Source organism: Styela clava, chromosome 1, assembly GCF_964204865.1.
Source record: "Styela clava chromosome 1, kaStyClav1.hap1.2, whole genome shotgun sequence".
NCBI classification, from domain to species: domain Eukaryota; kingdom Metazoa; phylum Chordata; class Ascidiacea; order Stolidobranchia; family Styelidae; genus Styela; species Styela clava.
Window position 1 is genome coordinate 5,590,109 of NC_135250.1, and position 24,255 is coordinate 5,614,363.

The following is a 24,255-nucleotide window of genomic DNA, read 5'->3' on the forward strand; positions in this document are numbered from 1 at the left end:
ATAATTTCTAAATTTAGGACGAATTTGGATAAGTTGTAAAAATATTAAAACACTCATCTTCAGAAGCTAATTCTGTTTAATGTGATATAAAAAAAGCGATAAAAAACATCAAACGTCCAAAAGGGTACAAAATAAACCTATTCCATTGTTACAATTATTTACATATCGTAAAAGCATTTCTATAGGTGAAAAGTAAAGGACGTAATATAATTTTATAAACTCTTTTGTGAAAAACATCAAACGAATAAAAAGGAACAAAATAAATCTATTCTATTGTTATAATTATTTGCATATCATAAAGCATTTCTATAAGTGAAAGTAAAAGACGTAATATAATTTTATAAAATCTTTTGTAAAAATTAGAAAAAATTTGAGTTTTGATTTAAGTTATCTTACTAACTGAAAATTTATACCCAGAATATAAGAAAATCAGAAATTTGATTTCTCTCTTTTTTTCTAATAATAATATGATACAATAGAGTAATATTGAAAAGCAATGGATGCTATTAAACTTTAAAAAATGAGAGTTTAAGACAGTTATTTCACCGGGTAAAACTTCATACTCATTGCCATTGTCAGATATCAGACTGGAGCAATTCTATTTGAGTTGAGACATTTTTTCACAAGTTTTAATTTTTACTTTTTATGAAAACTTGCTCCTAAAAATTTTAAATCTTACCCTAGAACAGTCAAAATTTTGGAGAAAATATTTACAAAAATAAAAAATAGGACAAATGTGTAGTAAATATACCTATAAACCAAGAGATCATTAAACTAATAAAAAATGACATACCAAGAATAAAAGGCATCATAAAATATCATTGTAGTTAGGCACTAAGCGGTATCATGTATTGTCTGATTTACACGATTTGTTTTAAACAGATTGCAAATATTTACTCATTGAGATGAGCTAGGTTTTTTTTTCAAAGCAAGAGAGTAATGTTTAAATATAGGTTTTATAATAAATAAATAAAAACAGATTTTTCATGCCCCAGAAATACGCCCCAACAAATAATAACAGTGATTTAGAAAAACAATTCGCATGCACTTCGTGTTCAATTAAACAACTCGAAACTCAAATATAAGATTGAGACTGCACCAAACTTTATTGTAATTCAATTTGGAAACTGAACAATGACAGAAGAAAGTTTATTAACATATTCGGATATAGGTTTCATTAAACAGACAAAAAACATTCATGTTATGTGTAATTTAATTTTCAAATGATATGAGTCACTACATTACAGTAAGAGGAAATTTAGTTGGAAATATTCAACAAATTTTCTCCAAATCAGGCTCTGAACAAGTGTACTTGGTGTACATGACAACTGCTATGATTACAAAAGTCTGAATGTGGACAGCATTATAGTACAGCAGTACAGCATTACCCGCCCAAGTTATGTCCAAATGAAGGGACGTGGTGGGTATGAGCAATCCTGTACTAGGTTTAAAATCTTATTTAGCCGCCAGTCCAGAGGTTCCCAGAGCGGCGTCCCGAAATTTAACAGAATTGTGTTAAACATAACTGATATGTGATTGAATAATTTACATATTGTATTTATCAAAAATATTTTATTGTTTCTTGTTTTTAATGCCGTGTATATGAATAAATAAATTCATTCTCCTTTTATGGGTTGTTCACTTTCTGTTACTTAGTGTCCGTCTAAAAAAAGTTTTTTTGGGGTGGGTGGGATGCACGAACAAAATGTTTGCGAACTGCTGCGCTTGTCCAATGCCTCTTAACCAGTGAAGCACTCATTATTTTTAGAGGTACAAGAATGTTGAGTCATAAAGTTTGAATAAAATATACACAATCATGGTCTTTAGACAGGCATAGCACAGTGGGAAAAACAACAAAATTACTAATTAGCATGTAATACCAACTAGATCCAATATTAGGGTATGTAGTGTTAAATACACAAAAAATGAAAAATCATGTAATAGTTTGCTATTTACATATTAGAACAATTTTTTTTCAAATATTTTTAGAATGGCGATGCGAGAAACAATGATTTCAAATTGCGAAAGGAAAAAAAGAGTCAAGAACGATTGAAAGGATGCTGAAAAAAATGGCAGTCTGCGGCAGTTACCACTTGACTCAACGTTGGTTCCATATACCTCACATGATTTACATGATCTCAATATCACATGACTTGTGGGTTCGGGTAGGGTACCACAAATCATGTGACTTTTAGTTTTTACCAATATAATAAAAATGAATTTCTCAATAAATCAGTATTAAATCAGTTACATACACATATAAACTTCATCTGAGAACAATTTTGAAGGAGAATTATTTATTTTGTTATTTTTTATATGGCACTAATTCCAAACAAAGCTCTCTACAAGAAGCCAATGATATCTAAAGATATAAGAAGCGACTATTTTTGTAGGAGCCAGAATCTATCTGATTTGATATTCCCTACCCCAGCAGTTCCAAAATATGTACAATATTCAATCATATATTAGTTATATGCATAACACCATTCTGTTGATTTTCGAGGTGCACTCAAAACCTTGCAAATTGAGGTGATGGTCATAAGATTTGGAGTCTGAAAAACTTTTAATAACTACGCCATCAGAACCAAGTACACTGCACAGCAAAATCATATTTTGTGCCAATTTCGACTTCGTTAAATTTATAAACAGTAACGTAATATTTCACTCACTCTAATTTTATTCCACTCTAACTACTTAGCCATCAGATTTTACTCAAATTAGGGTTAATTTCTAATGTTAATATTCTAATAATAAATAAACTTGAATACTAAAAAACATTGCAATATTAAACTCCATTTCAGTAACTACAAAAAGTAATAAACCAAAACCCACCTTCCCCATCGCGAATGAAAAAGCTGTAGGAGAGAGTAGAGAAACTGCCCAAATGGCAGGTTCAGGAAAATCGCCTGCTAGTTGGATTGCGAGAAACACAAGCGACATAATAATGGAAATAAATCCTCCAACAGCTCCTGCTGTTCTAGCTTTACTGAAGAATGGTGTGAGCATGAATCCAAGCATTTCCTAGAAATATAAAGAGTGAAATTAGTGATGATTTCTTCGACTAATAATTTGACCACAATAATTTTGAGTGCATTGCGAAATATCAATTGCGTTATGTGTATTTCTGAACTTTCCATAAAATGATGAAATTTTTAAAATTAACATTGAGAGGGAGAAGAGGATACTCAGCCCCTATCGCATTAATTACTTGTTAGGGTTGATCGAGTCCTTGACTCGAGTAGAACTGGACTTATGTGACGTCCTCAATAATGAAGACGTGAAGTGACTTTAGGTTATCTAGGAATGGATGTTTCCCTGTGGCACGTGGTCGTAGATTAATAAAAATAATGATTTCGAGCATGTAAATCAGTTTGTAGGTGTGAACTCTCCAAAACACACGCAACATAGCATATGCAAAAGTTTGCAATATTAAAGTATAGAAAGAATTTTGTTGGGGTCAAGGGTCGGGGAAACATCCATAGGAATCGCCACTAACTAACTTTCAGTGAGAATTGACTCCATGGTTGACCTGACTCCAACTAAACCTGACCATTAACTATGGGAAGAAACCTTATTGAAAAATGTTCATTCAAATTTAAACAGCACTCACTCAATCACTCATAATCCCTCACGATTCAGGAGTTATAATGAAAGAACTCACAATTCTAAGTTCGTATATGAAAATATATTTAAAGAGCACTCACTCAATCACCTGTATTCTCATATTACTCAAAGTAATAATAAAACAACTCACGATGCTAAGTCCGTAGATAAAAAAGAGGAGAAAGACAAGAAAAAAATTGCTGAGTGGAAACAAATTCCCAAAATATCCAATGAGTGTCATAACTAAGGTCATCACAAACAACGATGCAACATAAACTGTTCCCCACGAAAACCTGCAGAAAAAAATAAATGCGTAGGACAGTAGGTCACAAATTACTCTAATTTGGATTGACCAGAATCATTTCATATTGCGTTACACCTTAATTAAACGCAGTCACTAGTTTTTGAAAATAGCCGTTAATTTTGCTGTGATATGAAAACGAATAAAAATTCGTTGAGCTTACGAAAATCCTATTCGAATACTTGATTAAACTTACCAATAAGCAAGATCACTGAGTCCCATCATTTTCATCCCTTCCTTGATCTTCTTTTCCTTTTCATAAACAACGAAAACTAACAAGAAACTGGAAAAGTATAAGAATATGAAAGTTTATCACTAAGATTATGCCAGTAACATGTAAGTAACATATTTAAAACAAGACAAATCGTTAGAACGACACGTCCGTGACATGTAACATATTCGAAACAAAACAACAATAAATCTCACCCTCTTTTCTTGTGACCATTTCAAATTAATCATATTATTCTAAACCACTGGTTCTCAACTGGGCAACAGAAACAGTTTCAGGTGGGCCACAAATCAATTAAAAAGGGCTAGACTTATTGATAAATTAGTTAAATTCGATTGTATTAGAAATGAATTATAAAGCTGTTTTTGGAAACTAAATAGTGATTTGTCTATCTATGTAAGGAGTCCATCTATTTTTTTTTGTTTTTCTTGTAGTTTATCCCTTACATGAGCAAGGTAATGGGCCATAGATTATTTTTGTGCAATATAAGTGGGCCATGAAATAAAGGGTTGGGAAACACTGTTCTAGACTATCATTTTTACTCACGTTAAAAACGGTCCCATTGCTATAACGAGGTACAGAGGCCCAATGATAAGGAAAGCATCAGTGTTTGAAAGAGTTGCATCTTTTGGCATTATTCGAGCTGATATTGTCGTTGAGGTAAAGTTCGGATCAATTGTCTGAAGAATTATTAAAATATTTTAGATTTCACAACCAAGAATAAAATAACATAATCCCAAATCGCACTTTAATAAACTTTGAAAACTTAGTAGCTAAAAATTAAAAAAAAATTTTTGAAGATTTTCGTTTACAATTTAAAAGATCAAAGACAATCAATTCTCCACATTCAATTTTTAACAGTGTATATCATTCAAAAATAGGAGTCTTGTCAACTTCCAGCAGGCTTTTAAAATCTGATTTAATTCACTAAATTTAAAATATGATAATGCATTGCCCAAAATACAAAAGAAAATGTTGATTATAAATTAGCACCCCAGGTAATAAAGTGTTACAAAAATATCTATAATTCATGAAAGGACTGCCTTCACCTTTGCAATCATTGTATCAATGACCATCTGTAAACCGGCAAATCCAGAGAAAAGATAATTATTTGCTGGACATTGAAACGTGTCGCTTCCATTTCCTTGCCTACAATTTGCTGCAAAAACAATGATATTGTTAGTTTATTTTCTTCAAATGGTATTTTGCAAGATGAAATGTTTTTATCGCCTTTCCTCTCCCCAATGATAAATATGAAAATCCTATTCTATCTTACACTGTGAATATAGATGCGTTTGAAGATTATTGTAAATTTAGTCTATCACAAAATACAAAAACATGGTAGAGTATGTAACAGTTTTTCTTGCTAATAAAAGCTATCTGACATTTTGCAACATTTCGGCTAATTATTACAATTTTCGAAACGACAACTCCAAATTCCAACTCCAGAGAATTTGAAAATATGACTAAAGCTTGAGTGGGATTGTGAGCACATGTCAAAACTTGATTGTGACCTCACAGCCCTTGATATAACCACAATTTACCATGCATAAATGAAGTAAAAAACAATTTAAAAGACAACACAAAATCAATCGAAATAAATTGATTTGAAATTCCTTCCACAGGCAAAAAAAGAATACAAGCAAAAAGGCTTATTATATAATTAGACACAGTTAGTCCAAAATCCTTTTTTTTTTCAAAGTTTTCAAATTTCAAAAAATAAACATACATTGTGAAAGGTCTACGAAGCTATCACCAATTCTCCCGAAAGGAAATCGAAGAGCATATTGTCTAATCGTAGAATTTTGAAATAAAATTCCAACTGTTGTCCCTTGTTCAACTGATGTCAGATTTTTATAAGCTGTATCCATTGCCGCCTGTCGAAAAATATAATATAAGTATCAAACAATATCAAAATAATATAAGTATCAAAATATCGATGATGCTGGCATGTACCAGTTCAAAAAACGACGCTCAAGAAGTATGTGTCCCAATATGGAGGTAACTAATTTTGTTCGCCTACTTTACATCAAGTTGTGTAAAGGGACTGATTACTTTGGGCAGGTTGTTTATTCACTTGGCTAACACAGACAGTCCCCGAAGGGGAAACTTGGAATAAAATTATGGCCTAACCCTAACCTGGTATACACACTACGGGAGTACCCAAAAAACTTGTCTCAAACATACTAAAGCGTATAATCAAGTAGGCAGATCTGCATTTATAAAACCATCATTTTCCATTCTTTTGCTTATCAATTCTGAAATCAGTTCTTATGTTTTTACACACAGTTCTACAAAAAATACCAAATAATTCATGACTAAATCAGATTAAAAAGAAATTTAGGAAATTACCGGTAGTTCAATTGAAATTCTGAAGTCTATTATTTTTTAAAAATGTAATATTGTTCATAATATTTCAAAATATTAAAGGCATTGCCCCTCCTAACAGGGCAATGCACGAAGACCATGATTCAATTTTTTTAAATAAGGAAATATGATCAAAGCATAATCGCGCGGCCCCCACTCGATCATTTCAATATGATCAGGAAAACAGCTATGAAGTTCTTGGAAAAAAATTTGAGTATAAAACGATAAACTAGTGAGAGTTCCCAGCCCATTAATTTAGGATGACACAAAACTTTGTCTGTGACAAGTTACATCGACGCAACACCAAATATAACCTAATCATTTTTGACAGCCTTTTTTGAATATGGTCTAGCAGGTTAGGTATTGTCAAAAGGCTAGCCCAAATATGACAACAGTAATGTAATAATGTAACAACTATGTATGAATGTATCAGTGATTCGTACAAGTGAAGGGACTAAAAAGGTAGGTAGGTATCACAAAACCGGACAAGTCTGGTTGTTTCGGAATTCAGATAATCTGCAAAGGCGAAATCTTAAATATTTAACCATTTGGGCACCGTGGTATCACATAATATATTTGCAATCATGATCTTACCTGAGAGTCAAAGATTTCATAGCTCAAGGATGGAAGTAATCCAGAATCATTCAGTGATTTCATAAACCTGTAAAGCAATTGGTTGACAGAATAATTATATCGAAATATGTACAATGCAAATTAATTATCATCTTTTCACTGCTTGAGACAAGAAAGTGTAGTAGAGGAAAATTTATATGCTACTCTAGAAAAAGTTTTGACGGTTCAAAAAATGTTTCGTATATGTTGGAAATTTTGACTTTTGACGACTACTACTTTACTTAGTCATTTTAATTTGTTCTAATACATAAGCACAACATATGGAGAACACCACAACTAACCAGCAGTGATATAAAAACCCTATTCATAAGAGTAAAAAGGTCAGAATTCATTTCAAACACGCTTATTCAATGCTCGATTTTATTAATCGGTGCATCATACATTGCAAATATTTCGAAAACATAAAAATTGGTAACTTCAAACATATTCACTAAATTCTATTAAGTTTTAGGTTGTTTTATCATTACAATAGAAATATTCATTTTTCTTAAACAAATATTGGCCAATTGGTAAACCAAACCATCTGCTAAACATAATTGCTTGAATACTTACGTTTGAGCTTCAACAAAATTTGGGGCAGTAAAGATCGTTCGCAGGGTCGGAGGAGGAGATATAACAGTTGTAGCTATATCTGATGACGGTATCGCTGGTAGAGCAACAGGTTTATAAGCAAATGACTTCAATACAGCAAGGAGAACAACAAAGTAGATTGGCATAAACACTTCCTGAAATACAATCAGAAAAACTTGTTACAGAAATTGTGTGAAATGAAATTCTTAAGTTAATAATACCATTCCTATTATCGGGGTTGGGTAGAAATTCCTGAACCCAAAGTCTCGAGTCAAATCGAATCACAGTTAGGATAGGATTTACATATTTATCCTGAGGGAGAATAATCCAGCAATCTTCCGGCACATGACCATCCCCTAGGATAACCATAACCAAGGGATTTGAACTTGCCAACCTACTTAGGGTAATCAGAGGTGCGGTAGCGAGCATATTGCTAACGCTTAACACAATGCGCCACACCGCGGAGTCACTGTTCATCAGTCAGATGAAGCTAGAATTTGTCAAGTCTCGTGACCCACCTCAAAAATAACTAACATCAGATAGCAAAGAGCTACGAAATAGTAAGGCGAAAGTATGTTTAATTCAAAAAACTTCTTGAAAATACTTGGATGGAACGTAAATAATGAATTAAATGAAAAGTTTGAAGTTGGGCTTATGGCCAACTTCAGCATAATTAATACCAAGATAATCTAGCCCTAGCAAGCTAGTGAAGATTCTGCTATTTCTCACTCATGGGGTTTTCCAAATTAGGTTGAAGCTAAAGCAAACTAAAGTGAACTAAACAAAGTTTGTTTAGTTGAGTAATGTTATGTTATATAGTTTTCACAAATGTTATTACTAAATTCAGTAGATTTCGAATAAGTTATTTGCTTGAACAAAAAATATTCATGAAAAATATCGAAAATCACTAATAATCCAGTATTATACACACAAATTCTATAGTGTAGTAATTGAAATTCTATAGTAATTAAAAATATCAAATACCTGAATTGTAGCTTGTTTAATTCTGATTTTTGCGATAAAATTTCTCTTTATGAGAGTGACAGTTTGCCGCCATATTGTTACTTCAGGCGGCATGATAATTATATTACGGTATATTAAGAAACCTAAAATTAAATATATGTGACAAAATACAGAAATAAAATATATATAGTGACTGTTAACGACAAAACGATCGTGACGCAGACATGAAAAAGATATTGATAAAATATTGATTTCTGTGATTGATAACTTCCTAAACTAATAGATAGGGTTGGATTTTCAAATTTATGTCAGGGAAAAGGAAAGTCAGTATGACAGCTTAATCATATGGCGAACCACAGCCCGTCATCCCGTTAGTAGCCCATGCTGGGTATGAGAATTGTATCCAGATATTTGTTATCTATAATTTTTGTGTGCCAGTATTCTATTGTCATGTTCCTCTGTACTAGATTTGTTATGTTATGATTTGGAGCCAACCTGATCATTCAAGAAAAAAAACTCAACATATTCATATTCGGAAAAATCTGATTCAAAATTTTTTAAATTAGAGATTCGATTTGAAAATATAATATGCAGAAGTTAGTTATTCAAAGATTTGTTCTCTCCAGATCCTGTAAGCCATATATATACATATATTTTATCAAATACTGGTCGTCAAAATAAACTAATATTTACCATACCAGTATACCATACTTTTTTGGAATTTATGGGTTGCTCGCTAGCTACAGAGCTAGATCACCTGGCGGAATCAATGGACCTTTCCCCGAGCATCGACTTCTTTGTTTACTTCGTGACATTAGCCAATTAGCAAGATGCAAAAAGTGACGTAACAATGCTCCCTTTTCGCATCCGCTCAGACACTTTTCTCACTCAGACAGATTTTCAAGCGTGGTCGTAAACATTACCTCGTTTTCGCGTTTTTGAACTCTATTCGTTAGTTTTCAGTTGTGTTTCGGAAACTTAAATATAAATCAGATAATTCAATGATTACTCTGTCTTCCTAGGAGTTTTAATTTAATTGCAGTAATAAAAAATTAGTGTAGAAATAGCTGTGATAAACTAGGCTAAAATTCTTTACCGGTACTTTCAATAAACAGATTGTTGTATGCGATGATTCATAATGATGGTTTAAAACACATACCCCATTTTACAGGCGCCAACTCGCAAAAGCACTCTTAAAATAGCGCCGAAAATTTTGCAATGGTAAAGTATAGGAGGAATTTTTCGGGGGTCAAAGGTCGGGGAAAGGTCCATAGCTCAACTGGTAATAACTGTTTAAATGCCCTGCAGCGTTGCTACTTTTTGAATGAAGAAGTTTTGAATCGTTCTCCTATTTTATTCTTTTGCTTTAATCACGGTACGGGTACCGGTACTTTTCATTCATAGCCACAAACAAAACATCTGTAGTCACATGCTGTGTACAAATATGCGAATCCCGTGCTTGGCTGCAATTCTGTAAAATTACCATGCGAGTTATAAATTTTTTTGCTCGTCAATGACTTTGTTTCCTTATTATCTCACTCCACATCCCCACACTTTTCTCATTGTGTTTCTTTTTGTAAATCGCTCACTCGTTGTTTTCCTCAAGTCATGTGCTCACGGAACACGTGAGCTGCGTAAACACACATTTATTTTCTCCTTTCGGAACAATTGTTTGTTTTTTTCTCCTCATATTGTCGCTGAACGTTGTTCAATCATTTTTAGTTGAGGAATGAGAATGTCAGCGCTCTGAAAATGACAGCTGTAGCTTCATAAAGAACACAAGCTCGAGCTAAATACCACTAGACTTAGGTCAAACTATCAAAATATTTAAAAAAAAATAAGGAAATATAGCATCACGCGTCTTATTAGACCTTAGTCATACAAAAACCCGCCGCCCATGAAAAAACATAAAGTGGCATAAACAAACATTTTCGATGCTAGGTCTCGCGGGGAAAGTGGTCACAGGTGATGGGATGTCAATATTTAATTGTCCAATCTTATCCCGAGGCATAGATGTTTAAAAAGACAACTGCCAACGTTCAGCTTACTTGAACAAATAACGAATATTGGGTACTCCCGAAGTATGCGCACCAGGATGTCGCACATCCTGAATCCTAACCTGGTACAAAACCTAAGTTCAGGTTGTGCGCCATCTTGGTGCGCATACTTCAGGAGGTCCGAATATTGTTGTTTCTGTATAATACCTATTTATATACCGTATATGCTTCTCAGTAGTGGGCTTTTCATACCATTTTCATATCTCCTGATTCTGTAATCAGTTATATTTATTTGTCCCTAACCGACCAGATGTTACGAGAAGATTACCGTACGTTACTGTACGATTGCAAGGAGTCCAGGGAGTGGGTGCGGGACCCCAGCCCCCATTTTTCAATGTAAAAAAATCATTTTTCTGTGTATACATAGCACATTTTTGTAGCTTGAAAACCTTTTTATTCGTCAGTAGGCTTGCACGTAATTGACAAAAATCAATTCCGTAATTACGGCCAAATCGATTACGTAATGACCCCGTAATTTCGATATTTTTTTCACACATTTAAACCTATCATAACAACCAATTGAATTAACTTCTATTCCGAATGGGACATCGAAGTTTGGTTTTCATATTCCCGGCAGTACTACACGCCGGCGACAGGTGTTAAAGACAAATATCAAGGAGTGAATTCAAATTAATTTTATTCTGATTTTTATCTTTTGTGTTAGCTTTGATTTTCCTTTATCACATTTATCACCCAATTTCATGCGATCAATTTTATCATTACCAACACTGGTATACGGATATTTATGAAACGATAGTTGACTTTTTTTTAATCGTATTAGCGTATTGATAGGACTTTCGTATTAAATAAAAATTTCGGGTTTCTAATTTATTAATCAGACTTGTTATTTCACCGTTTTTATACAATATCCGACTTTCCTACTTAGTTAGCATTTTGCCGACTTATTGACGATATTCCGATTACCATGCTTTATTTTACATTAAATCATTTCGCGGCCTAAATATTATAACATTATTTGCGATAATTCAGATCAAATACTAATTATTTGCGCATAATTTAAATACCGTACTTATATGACATGCCTTCTCCGGAAATACAAAGTTATATCGCAAAACAATGCATTTTGTGACATTTATTTTGCACTCACGAAAATATTAATTTATTTTTCTAACTCAAGTCGACAATCCTATCGGCCAAGATTGACACAAGTTTGGTCGAATGCTGGCGCTATTCGAGACGATGATAAATCAAAATAAGTTGCCGCATTTGGTAAAGACATTTAATCATATTTGGCCGAAATATTGCGAGGCATTGTGAAAAACATATTGAGCGAGGCCAAGTCTGGACAGATATATAACGATGAAACCGGTAACAGAACATCAAGATTCTGTAATAGAAAATGGTTCTCGCGCAGAATAAACACGGGAAATCCCGGCGTTTCTCTGCCGGCTCAATCGCTTTACTGATGCCGAAAAGACTAAGTTGCGTTGGTTCATTACGCAATTTCTCTTCCGTCGTCATATTGCTGTTTGATAAGCGCGACATTAATTATCACGGCATTATCTACGGTTAATATGTACATTGGCCATGCTAGATAAGTTGATAATAGATTAGTAACTGGCAACGCGTTATGCCTTCCCCACCTGCGTGACAAGAGAGAGAAAAACGGCTGCGAATACCGGAACTCTAACTTCTTCTACTTACTAAACTTTAATTTTTTACAATCGACGGAATTGACTGCTCTGAAAAGAGCTCGTTTCAATTGCCAAAGCGCTCGACCAATAATTACGACTTTACGTAATTCGTAACTTCCCTTCCGTAACTCGAAATAATTACGTAATTCCGTAAATCCGTAAATTACGTGCAAGCTTATTCGTCAGCGAAAATTTCTGCCTGAGCCCAAATTACAGCAATCGTCTCGCACCTGCCGACCGATGTGGCATGGGTGGGGTGTAACAGACTTTGGGTGAAGATTGAAAAGAAGTACCATTTCATAAACGGTTGAAAGTTCCAACATAGGAGAAATACTTGAGATAAAGCTTTGTTGTCCTGAACCCCAAAATAGGCCCTGCCGGCAGCAAAGTAAATGTTAAATTCCAGTCTCAGACTGACGATAATTTTATTATGTCAAACCTAAAGCTTTGAAAACCTGAAAAGTTGGGCCTTTTTGTCACTCGCAGGTAGGATTGGATTTACGTATTCATCCCGGGGGAGGGGAAAGTGGATAAGACGGCTCAACCATATGGCGAACCACAGCCTCTCGTTCGATTACCATTTCATGTCGGGTATGGGATTAGTTAGGTATTTGTTTTCGGAAACATGGACTTGATGATAGTGGAAGCCGTAACCGACCAGCGGTTACGTGAACCACCTTACAGTGGCGAGTCCAACAATCCTCTCGCACATAACTATCCCTGGATGGGATAGGCCTACTTCACCGTTCAAAATGATGATACGTTCTTGCGAAGTTATTGCTCAACAGAGCAGAGATCGCGAAACTGTCACTGACCGAGATCTAATGAGAATTACAAATATGATCGGCCAAATGGGTACCATGGAACTCACTCAGCCCCAAATAACAGCGACTTGACTTGAGAATAGACTAATGACTTGACTCTGGATGTAGTCGAAAAGATCATTTCCATGAATGATACCGATGGCCACATAGATTAAATTGTAAACGTTTTCCGCAGTTTTGGCAAACATAGCAACAGCATTGGTAATCGCTGAACTTTTACAAACACATTTACAATCTCGAGCTTCGGAACCTTATACAGGCCTCTCACAATATTGCTTAGATAATTGCCCTCAACTAAAATTGTTTATGATAAATTGTGAATTTTGTTTTGTGTTTCAATATGATATTTTGATTTGAGAACCACTCGCACATCAACTACGCTATTTTACCCAATGCCAGATAATAAGTCTGTTTACATTCTGTGGAAGCTTCTTTTTGGACACGTCAGTGGACATAACGATCGTTTCAATATTATGTTGTTGTTTTTGTTTTCCTTCGTCATGATAAAATCGCTTTTTTTTCGAATACTGGATCAATTGCTTTGAAATTTTCAGTGGTTAAAGATTGATTTTTTTTGCCAGAAGGCTATTACTTTTACTTATTTCAAAAATTTCTGTGGCCTTCAAGAGATTCGTTTTTTTGTGTCAGAATAAAAAATAGGGACACCTTGTATGTGTCCATACATTTGAACATAGCTCTCTTGTCTCCATTCGAGCCTCATGTCAGACGGCATGAAACATTAATTGATATCTGAACAAATTGTCCTTTACAAAAGATTGATGCAAACGGTTGAAATGTGACATCCGCCGTGTCGCATTCTTTTCCTGTAGCATATTTTATATTGTGCTATGTATTTGTCGTCGATCATTTCGTGTGGGATGCTCAGCATAATGAAAGCATCGCGCTTCTTCTGAATTATCGATCTTTCAGGCAGCAATACCTCAAATGTTGAGTACGTGGTATATTTAGATGAAAGGTTGAGCCTGTTTATGTTTCGCTTTCAAATTCGATTATTGGGTAATTTTTCATATTATAATTAATTATTACATATTAAAATTGAATTTTTAGACAAATTTGAAGCGAATAACGGACGTCCGCATGCTGGCTTACTATCAACACAATTCATAGTGACCTAATATATCTCCAGTGAAAGTCTGTTCTTATCCTGCACTATTTATGAAGATTATACCTCTTGAAAATAACCCAGCAGCTTATTTACCCGAAAAAAAAACACGAGATCAAATTAAGCGCTTTAAATAAATATCAAAATCTGTTTTTTTTAGGAATTATTTCAGCAAATTTCAAAAAGAAAATAAATAATCCCTAAAATGTCACAAGCAAGTAAAATAACATTGTCGCTATTTGTGACTGCTTTTGTTGTAACAGTCAATTGCAACACTTGTTCTGTTAAACCAATGGAGAAAGGCGTGGATTTGAATAAGGTAAGTACAGTATTATTAGCATTGAATTTTGCGTTATTTTTTTATCGCTAGTCGTCACTAACATGTAAAGTTAACTCCAAAGTAAATTCAATTTCTGGTTGCCGTCGCAAAATAACCGCAACATTGACCAGTGAAAGTATTAGAAGTCCAGGTTTACTAAAAGGTGCTCCTGAAGTATGCGCACCAAGATGGCGGACACCAGAACGTAGTATGTGTACCAGGTTAGATCAGGCCATAATTTTATTCCAATTTTCCTTATTTTAGTTCTATTACGTGTTGGGGGACTAGTCAAGTGATTCCCGTAGTATTTGTACCTAAAATTATGGCCTAACCCTAACCTAGTACACATACTACGTCCCGGTGCCCGCCATCTTGGTACGCAGACTTCAGGAGTACCAACTGAAATATGGCTAACGGTACAATACAAATCGATAGATGCCAGAAATGCATTCTGCATTTCTCCTGAAAACGACTTCATTCGCTTTAACAGTAGTTGGAATTGGGTTCCATTACATTTGAACCCACGTACATTTGAACCCATGACAATTGCACCTGTATGCTATTACAACTATGGAATTTTTTTTGTTTCACGGATAGTTAAACCCATACTAACCCTAACCCATGGGTTTTAGCACCCGCATATAGATTGAACCCGTGGATATACGCATGGGTTTAAATGTACATGGGTTCAAAGGTACGGTATCCTTGGAATTGATAAGAAATCCATAAGTTAAGAGCAATAATTCAATTTTATACGACAAAAAGAGAGTTACGTGTATCATAGCCCATTTTGAACTGAATATATTTTACGTCTCTCAGCTTGCTGGAACAACTTGGTATCAAATGCTTAATGCAGATGATCCGATTGATCGCGTCACTCCTTGCTATGTCATGAAGTTTGGTGAAGCCACAGAAAATGGAATCAGCTTTGAATTTGTTATGCTAGACCCCAGGTAGGTTTTAAGTTGAAGCGTAACAAATTCGAATGGTTCAGAAATGCCTTTAGGCTGATCTATGCTGACTTAGTATGCAATAATCTGGTGGTATTTTTCATTTGGAAAAATTTATATGTCGTGTACAGACAAGACGTCAATACACAGTTTTATATAATACTTTTTTAATAAATATGATTTGTATTGCATCACATACCAAAACCGCATTGAATTACCAGAATTCCATTATTATATGAAGTTTGAATACAAAATTTCAAATAGTGCATTTTTGGTACTAATTTTTTCAGTAACTTGGGTCGTGTTGAGACATCTTATCAACAATTCTACAAGGAAGGACAAGCCTTCAGATTCAAGATGGATAATGGTTATTATAATTTATTTGTTATCAAAAAGATGTGCCTTAAGCTTTGAGATAACTATTTCGTTATACTATGCACTGTCTATGTAACTAACCTCACATGCGTTGTAATTGAAAAGAATGTATATATATATGTATAAGTTCTTAGGTTGTTTTCAAGTTTCAACTACTCTGACTTTTTCACAAGGAAATTCAGAACCATATATGGAATTATTTCGTGAATAATCAGAAGTTCATGATAAAATTATATAATAGTTTCTCTGTATTTGTTATTTTGGTTGTTTTCATTATTTATCAACAGCCACACATTTTTACAATAGATGATATGCTTTGGCATATACCTACAAACGTATGCCAAGCATTGAGGCAATTTTTCTCACCAAATTCAGGTCTTTGCTTATAAACTAGTATTTACATTCTTTCCAGGCTTACACTTTTCTATTACTATTCTCTTAATTGTTTTGTTTCAGAGGAAAAATGGTTGAAGGCTTCGCTAAAGCAGGCGTTGGATAAACCAAAAGATGCGAGTGGAGATCAGAAGGGTCAGTGAATTTTATATGGATGCAATATTGAACGAGATCCCCACAAATTGCTTAAATAAGAGCTCCATCTGTTCATTTTATAAAATACAAAGTCCCTAGATTATTGTTATGAATGAACATTTTATGAGCATTGCTAAATATTAATAATTATTTTAACCCTTCCATTTTTTACAAACAGTTTTGTCTATAAGTTGCTTCGCAAATTCCGAGGAATGTGTATTTATGTTCCTTGCTATTTTTGTTGAATGACAATAATTTGTTTCCGTGTATTGAAAATATCCAGTTCAATCATCTGAGCAAATTTCATCCTTGTACTATTTTTTTAGAATTACTCGACCACTTCAAATACCCTGTGTATATCTATACCGACTACGAAACTTACTTCATGGGTATTTTGTGCCGAGAAGGTAAAGTTTTAAATATGCAAATCTCGACTTGATCAATGATGAAAAATGCTTAAATATTGGAACAAGTGACACAGACATAAAACGTCGACTATATCCGGCATTGCGTTGAAGTGTAATTTATTAATATGAAAATTTCGAAAGTCACTCGACGCATTCACGGGATATTTCATTTATAACTATTGGGTTTTTCTATTTATTTTTTACCTCAAATCACAATTAGAAAGACATAATACATCCGCTATTTGCGCTGTTGGATTGAAATGTAGATGAAAGAATTTAAAATTCAATTTAAAATAACCAGACGACGCACTTGCATGATGTAATGATTTAATTTTTTGAGTTTCACCCCTGTTAAGCAAGTTGAGATAACATTTTAGCTTAATTGCCATATATCTACCATTTAGGTTAATGAAGCCAATTAGGGCGTATTGTATTATTATATAAACACGTCATTCCCAATTCCAAATTAACAATATTTTGTTTTTATCATTTATAGATAGCCCAGTAGCGTTTGCGTATTCTTCCTACAACGGTATCTCAGCTGAAACTACGACAAAAATTTACAATGCAATGATTGAACACGACGATACACCGGTGCCGTTATATTTCTCCCAGTGCCCTTTGATGGAGAATATTGAAGATTATTTGAAGTAATTTGTCAACAATTACGACTGTGATTCTGGACAGTTTCATTTGCTGTTTCATTAGCGGATCGGAACGCCTTGTTGATATGGTACCATGATGTAAATGTTGTGTTGTAAATGTATACACAGAGAATTGAAATGAAACTTTGTTAAAGGAGAGTGAATATATTTAATGACACGCATATTCAAGAGAATAAAATTATCCAGCATTTGCCATGAATTCATTGGGTATTCGCTGATTCAGTATTTGAATTCACTTACATACCCACAACGTTTTTGCAGTCTACGTAACTAGCCTTTAATTATATTTCGTGACCATCGAGATAATAAACAGTGAACTGCAAACAATAAGCACAAAGATAGGACAGTTCCGGAACCGTAATACAGCACGGTAACTGTCTCGTAAAAGCGGGGCTTGCACTCACTGGTATAAATAATGTCTTCTAATGCGGGGACTTCTTTTGGAATCGGTAAACTGTGCCTTGTTGGGTAAGTCACCGCATTGTAGCTATGTAAGTAGTATATGATGTTGTCCAGAATTGGTAAATTACTCCACAATACTCCACAATACTCCACAATGCTCTTACTCCACATTACTCCACATCCACATTGCTCTACATGGACAGGACATGTCCACTTTTTCGGTAAGGTATTAGAGTATTCGCGTAGAGGGTCAGGGGTGTTTCTCTCTCTCTCGATAAGACTTTGACATGAGAATTGGGAGAGAGAAAAATCGCGCTATTGTTTAATTTTCGCCCTTTAATTGATAAGACTTCGTCAAACTGGGGAGAGAGAAAAATCGCGTTATTGTTTTAACGGGGTGGAATCGCTTGTCGCGTTATTGTTGTTTTTGTTTAAACGGTGGTGGAATCGCTTGTATAATCGATAAGACTTCGGCGAACTGGGGAAAGAGAAAAATCGCGTTATTACTTTATGGGGGTGTAATTAACCGTATTTTCGCTCTCTTGATCGATAAGACCTCAGCGTGATGAAGTGAGTTACCGTGAATAATTAGATAATAAAACTGCGTGAGAAGATCTGCGCAATCGTTTTGTTTAAATGGAATAGTGTCTTATTATAAACGAAGAAAGAGTTTGTTGAAACTTGATCAAGGCGAGAAAAACATCATGATTGCTTGACCATGATAAACTGTTTACTTTGAAATATTCTGACGCTTATGAAGAAAATATCAGCAATGTTTGTAAATGAATCTGCGCCATCGTTTTCTTTTAATGGCTTGTGCCGTAAACAACAAGACTTGCTGTGTAGCGCTGTTACACTGTTTGTTTTTATAAAGAATGTAAAAGAGAGAAAAATTATTTACAGAAAAATCTAGCTATTTTTACGATTAAACAAAATCGGAAATATATCACTCCGTGAATTTACAGGGAAATTAACTAAACAGTGGTGACACAGTAAAATGAAACGAAACCTTAAACAAAGGAATAAAAAATGAAATGCGAGTGGGATTGCTGAAATTTTGACGATGAATTTTATCCGGTTATTTGTTAACGTATGCTTTTTTACTAAATATCTCGTTAAATATGATGAAATAGATTCAGCGTGACAAGTAAAACCCCCATCTGGTGCTTATTTTATTGGAATATTGTTGCGATTATGAATGAAAAGTCGGTTAGGTTTTTAAGGTTTGCAGCTTTAATAACAAAACTAACGCAGTATCCACCATTTCGTGTAGTATCAGACCACATAATTTATTTTATACCACTGGTCGTACTATGCGGGGCGGCTTTGTAGTTTTAACATATTGAGACTGTTGTGTGAAAGGTTCCTCAGAAATGAAGTAAATGTTTTATGCTTTGGCGTGCGATTAATTTTAATGAGTGAAGTAGAAAAGTTTAAATGTTAGTTGAACTGCGGTAATTCTTGCGATGGTATCTAATTATACATCATAAAAATTCAGCATGCGTCAATTTATTAGCGTGTGCATATTTATTAACAAATCTTCAAATGTGGCAAATATTGAATGCTCAGTAATGAACTAATAAAATTATTTTGTTAATACTTCTGACATTTGATACATTGGTATAAATTTTATGTAAAGATAAAATGTTGATTAAGCAGTTGGAACGATTCTTTTTTTGCTTGGATTTTGTTTAGTCGACCAGAATGAAAGTTGTATTCCCCGTAACTGATTTGCTGAAAATTGACAGAGCTGTTTCTATTTTAGTATTTTATTATGATAGAATTAATTTGGCCCCGTATTACACTCGGCAGAGATGTAGCTACGTAATATGCATATGAGTGTAACCATGTTACGATACTAAAATACCGCTATGGCCATGATAAAAATTACAGAGATTCTGTTTTTATTTATGAAACATGTATACAAACAAATGGCGGTTACACACATGTATATATGTCCCGAAAGTTTATATATTCCAAACAGATTGTGAGACATGACTTTATTCAAGTATCTTACATACACGTAACAATATACATATTGTTTTTTTTAAATCATTTATAATTAAAACATAACTCAGATTATTTAACCGTGATTAATTCGATGACGAATATGATTATCATGTGACAATAATGTAGTATCGCGAAATTATTTTGCACTTAGCTTGATGTGAGTGAGAAGGATTCTGATATTTAGAGTATAGAGTTGTTTCGGTGTATGAGCTGTTCAGTTCCTAAATTTCGTTTCATATGCACGAAAGAGAAGTTACGTAGAGATTTCGCATTATCACAAACGATTAAACAAAATCGGAAATATATCAATCCGTGAATTTATAGGAAAATTAACTAAACAGTGGTGATACTGTAAAATGAAAATAAACTTTAAACAAAGGAATAAAAAATGAAATGCGAGTGGGATTGCTGAAATTTTGACGATGAATTTTATCCGGTTATTTGTTAACGTATGCTTTTTTACTAAATATCTCGTTAAATATGAAAGATATTTAATTATTGTTAAAAGATTGAAAAAGAATTTGAAATATTTTATTTTACTTGAATGTTTTGGTATAATATTAAATTGTTAGACTTTATGTTAATGTGGAAAATATATAAATACTTTTCGAAAATTCATATTGGAAATTCGAAGTGACTTGTGGTGCAGCTTTCGTATATCTGAAGAGAAATATTGTTGTCTACTGATTTGTTTTTATAAGTTTGATGAAGTTGTTTATGAGGTGTTAAGAAGCGGTATGAGGGTAAATCGTTTGCTTTGTAGCGTATAGTTGCTACACATTACATGTTGCATTGGAGTTGCGGAGTTGTTCATGGCGGGCCTCTAAACTCGGTATGGGGGTATTTTATCATTTATATTTAGCATAACGGTTTGTACATAAAAAATTACTCAATCGCGTCCAAAATGTAGAGCCACGAGATTATTTGGGACGTCGCTTATAGGAGATATGATCGTAATTTCATGTATTCGCGCCTGGACGTTGAAGTGCATTTTTGATAAATTTTGATGAAATTGCTCATGGCATCGTTTATGAACTCTATAAGGGAATTTCAGCGTTTATGTTCAAACATATTGTTGCAGTGCATTGAAGATTATTCTGTTATAATAAACTTAATTTTATAATTTCGTGAAGTTGTGTGTAGCGTTGTTTTTAAAAAGACATTGTAACGCGTTTACCATCTATCGGTAATTCAATAAAGAAGATCAAATCGGAATGAGGTTGAGATGTTTAATATTTTGGTATTATGCTCAGATTAGATTACTGATAACATTTTACCCAATTTAGGTGAATGTAAAACAACTAATTTTATACGTTTCATCTCCGCATAATAAAATTGGATTTTTCAACTTGTTGCGGTAACAAATACGGTTGCTTTCAGTAAACATCATTGAAAAGTAAAATAAAATCAGTTCATGGTAAACACTTTAAAATCGTAATTCTAAATATAGAAGATACTGTTATTTATATTGTAGTATAAGGCCTTTATCGTTGTCCGAGAACATTTCTCAACTATTTTAAAATTAAATTTAATATACATGAAAGATTGGATGATTAAAAATTTGTAACGGGTTTTGATTCATGCCGCCCAAGTGCGTAGTTCTAAATTTTGAATTTTCAATGTAGATCGATTATTTGTCATGTAGCTTTATTTTTGAGTCAATATGACATTGTATTGATATTTAATTCATAATGTCATTGTTGCTTCATATTGAAATGCATTTTTGATATATGTTTATCAGTTAATTACTCGGTTGTTGTAATGTATGATTATTTACGATTAATATTATTTTTTATCAAATGTATATTCGCACGTTATTAGTAAAATGACTAAATGATTTCAAATAAACTTTTTGTGATAAAAAAATGTAAAATGCTGAAAGTGCAGTCAATATCTCGGTGTAATGGAAATATTTCAAATGTTTCTGTTTTAATGTATGATTACTTACGGTTAATATTATATTTTATTAAATGTATATTCACACGTTATTTCTGTAAAGTAAAATGATTATGAATTACTAAATGATTTCAAATAAACTTTTAATGATAAAAAAAAAATGTAAAATGCTGAAAGTGTAGGCAATTTATCAGTTAATATTTCGGAGTAATGGAAATATTTCAAATGTTTCTGTTGTAGTGTATGATTATTAATATTATTTTTCATAGAATGAATGCTCGCACGTTATATCTGTAAAGTAAAATAATTATACATTGCTAAAAAGCTTTCATAATAAACTTTTTTTATGATAACAAAATGTAAAATGCTGAACATGTAGGTAATTTATCAGTTAATATCTCGGAGTAATAGAAATACTTCGAATGTTTCTGTTGTAATGTATGATTATTTACGGTTGATAATATTTTTATAGAATGAATACCAGCACGTTATTTCTGTAAAGTAAAATAAGCATACATTGCCAAAAAGCTTTTACAATAAACTTTTTTATGATAATAAAATGTTGAATATGTAGGCAATTTATCAGTCGGACCTCTTGAAGTATGCGCACCAAGATGGCGCACAATCTGAACCTGATCTCGGAGTAATAGAAATATTTCGAATGTTTCTGTTGTAATGTACGATTATTTGAGCTTAATAATACTTTTCATAGAATTAATACTCGTACGTTATTTCTACAAAGTAAAATAAATATGAATAATAATATTGAATATTAATAAATGTGTTTTAGGAATACATCTACGCCTTTACTTTTATGTCACATTATTTTTAATAATTGAGATCATGGTAATGTTTTAAAGTATGTGTGGGGTTTAAAAAGATTAAATATTTAATTATTAAATGATAAAGAGGGTACAAATCTACAACTTCAGTGAATTCGGTTTTTGTTTTAATCCGGGCTATTTGAAGTTTAACATGTTTTCAATGGAGCCGCAGTCTTATTTTTAAACTATCTGGAGTCAAAATTGCAGAGCATCGATGAAGATTATCATGTATAACTTCTGATTACGACTGCAAAATCATTACTTTTACTGAGCGTTCTTAATAGTTATGCATACACTAATATTTTTCGGCCAAAAGTTGAAATCGATTTTTTCAAAACACAGAGTCATAGTTGATATTTTTTTTCCCACAGTCGGAACCAGAATTTTATTTCGAACTGCACCCGGAGTTGATCATAAATTTTCACTGACTTTGCAGCTCTGGTTTTGAATAATATTATAATGGGTAACTGATTTGACTAGATAATTTTTTGTTTTCTGTTCAAGTATGTTACCTGTCCGTGTTTGTTTGTTCAAGCTGCTACGCATAATAAAAATATAGAATATAAGATTCCTCCATAGCAATGTAAGATATGATGTCATTGGATTGAGAAATAATTCGATATTGTATTATCATCTCACGCATATTTGTAGGATTCACTTGTAACTGAAAATGAATGATATAGAATCACAAATGAAAAAAGTTAAAATTTGAATTAAAACTCAACATATCACGTTGTTTCACAATAAATTGGTAAATGTCACCTTATTCACATAAAGTCAGATGTATAGTGAATACGTATAAAATAATAAAGCTCTGTTTTAATTTCATTCATTTCTTTACATATAGGCTAAAAGTTTTTATAACGCAGCTTTTGAAATTGAGAATATATAAATGTAAAAAATAATCGGAAAAATTCAATAGTATATTTCTGCTTGTGAATAGTAAAATCGTTACCTATTAACGAAAACGTGTACATGATATTGTAGTATTAAAATAATTTTATTTCAAGTTGGCGAGTGTTTTCACTTGATGCTAAATTTTTAATACTTTGCAACGGTATGTCACTAGATTAAAGAAGTATGTATGTAGTTTCAACGTAAAACAATTTTATAAATGATGAATAAAAAACCCACATTTTTAACACACGTGAATCATTGAAAACGAGTGAAACAAGATTGAGAAAAATGAAAAGTTCAAGCAGCTCGGGGCATTAATTAATGTTTTAAAAGTTTCATTGTTTTAAAAAATATACACTCAGTGAAAATGAAAACGATTATGAATTAAAAAAAAGTTTTAGTATTCCAAAGAATTAACGTGTGACTATTACGCACAGTTTAATATTATGTATTTCGAACCTAATGGATTTTTTTTTCAACTATTGAGTAAGTTGTTAACAACTATGCGCATACGGCATATTACCTTTTGAGTTTGTTTCGTTAAAATTTACATTCATATTCAGTAACAGTTATTGAAAAAAATTGGCAAGAACAAAACTATCACTATCACTGTGTTTATTGTACTTTTTCCATACTATCGTATCACTCTCATTTTAT

The 24,255-nt window shown here is 33.0% G+C and overlaps 2 protein-coding genes across 6 annotated transcripts in view; one reads left to right on the forward strand and one right to left on the reverse strand.

Moving 5' to 3' along the window:
• LOC144428228 (cholesterol transporter ABCA5-like) overlaps positions 1 to 8,812 on the reverse strand; it is a 31,846-nt gene extending 23,034 nt beyond the window's left edge. For all 5 annotated transcript variants that reach the window (XM_078117175.1, XM_078117171.1, XM_078117165.1 and 2 more), the window contains exons 1-9: positions 8,688 to 8,812; positions 7,686 to 7,858; positions 7,095 to 7,161; positions 5,863 to 6,010; positions 5,183 to 5,292; positions 4,680 to 4,813; positions 4,101 to 4,187; positions 3,755 to 3,896; positions 2,833 to 3,021 (exon numbers count right to left, since the gene is read on the reverse strand). In XM_078117175.1, the coding sequence (XP_077973301.1) occupies positions 2,833 to 3,021; positions 3,755 to 3,896; positions 4,101 to 4,187; positions 4,680 to 4,813; positions 5,183 to 5,292; positions 5,863 to 6,010; positions 7,095 to 7,161; positions 7,686 to 7,858; positions 8,688 to 8,780 (1,143 nt within the window). In that variant the 5' untranslated portion in view covers positions 8,781 to 8,812. The remainder of the gene's footprint in view (positions 1 to 2,832; positions 3,022 to 3,754; positions 3,897 to 4,100; positions 4,188 to 4,679; positions 4,814 to 5,182; positions 5,293 to 5,862; positions 6,011 to 7,094; positions 7,162 to 7,685; positions 7,859 to 8,687) is intronic.
• Positions 8,813 to 14,474: 5,662 nt separating this feature from the next.
• Positions 14,475 to 17,727, forward strand: LOC144425826 (uncharacterized). Its single transcript, XM_078115546.1, has 6 exons — positions 14,475 to 14,644; positions 15,464 to 15,597; positions 15,885 to 15,961; positions 16,426 to 16,497; positions 16,824 to 16,904; positions 17,401 to 17,727. The coding sequence occupies exons 1-6, from the start codon at positions 14,531 to 14,533 to the stop codon at positions 17,556 to 17,558; spliced, it is 636 nt and encodes a 211-aa protein (XP_077971672.1). The 5' UTR covers positions 14,475 to 14,530; the 3' UTR covers positions 17,559 to 17,727.
• Positions 17,728 to 24,255: the final 6,528 nt, after the last annotated feature.

Coding starts and splice junctions, on each gene's coding strand:
- LOC144425826 (XM_078115546.1), top strand. CDS start 14,531: ATGTCACAAGCAAGTAAAATAACATTGTCGCTATTTGTGACTGCTTTT. Junction 14,645..15,463: donor AAGGCGTGGATTTGAATAAG/GTAAGTACAGTA, acceptor TACGTCTCTCAG/CTTGCTGGAACAACTTGGTA. Junction 16,498..16,823: donor TGCGAGTGGAGATCAGAAGG/GTCAGTGAATTT, acceptor CTATTTTTTTAG/AATTACTCGACCACTTCAAA.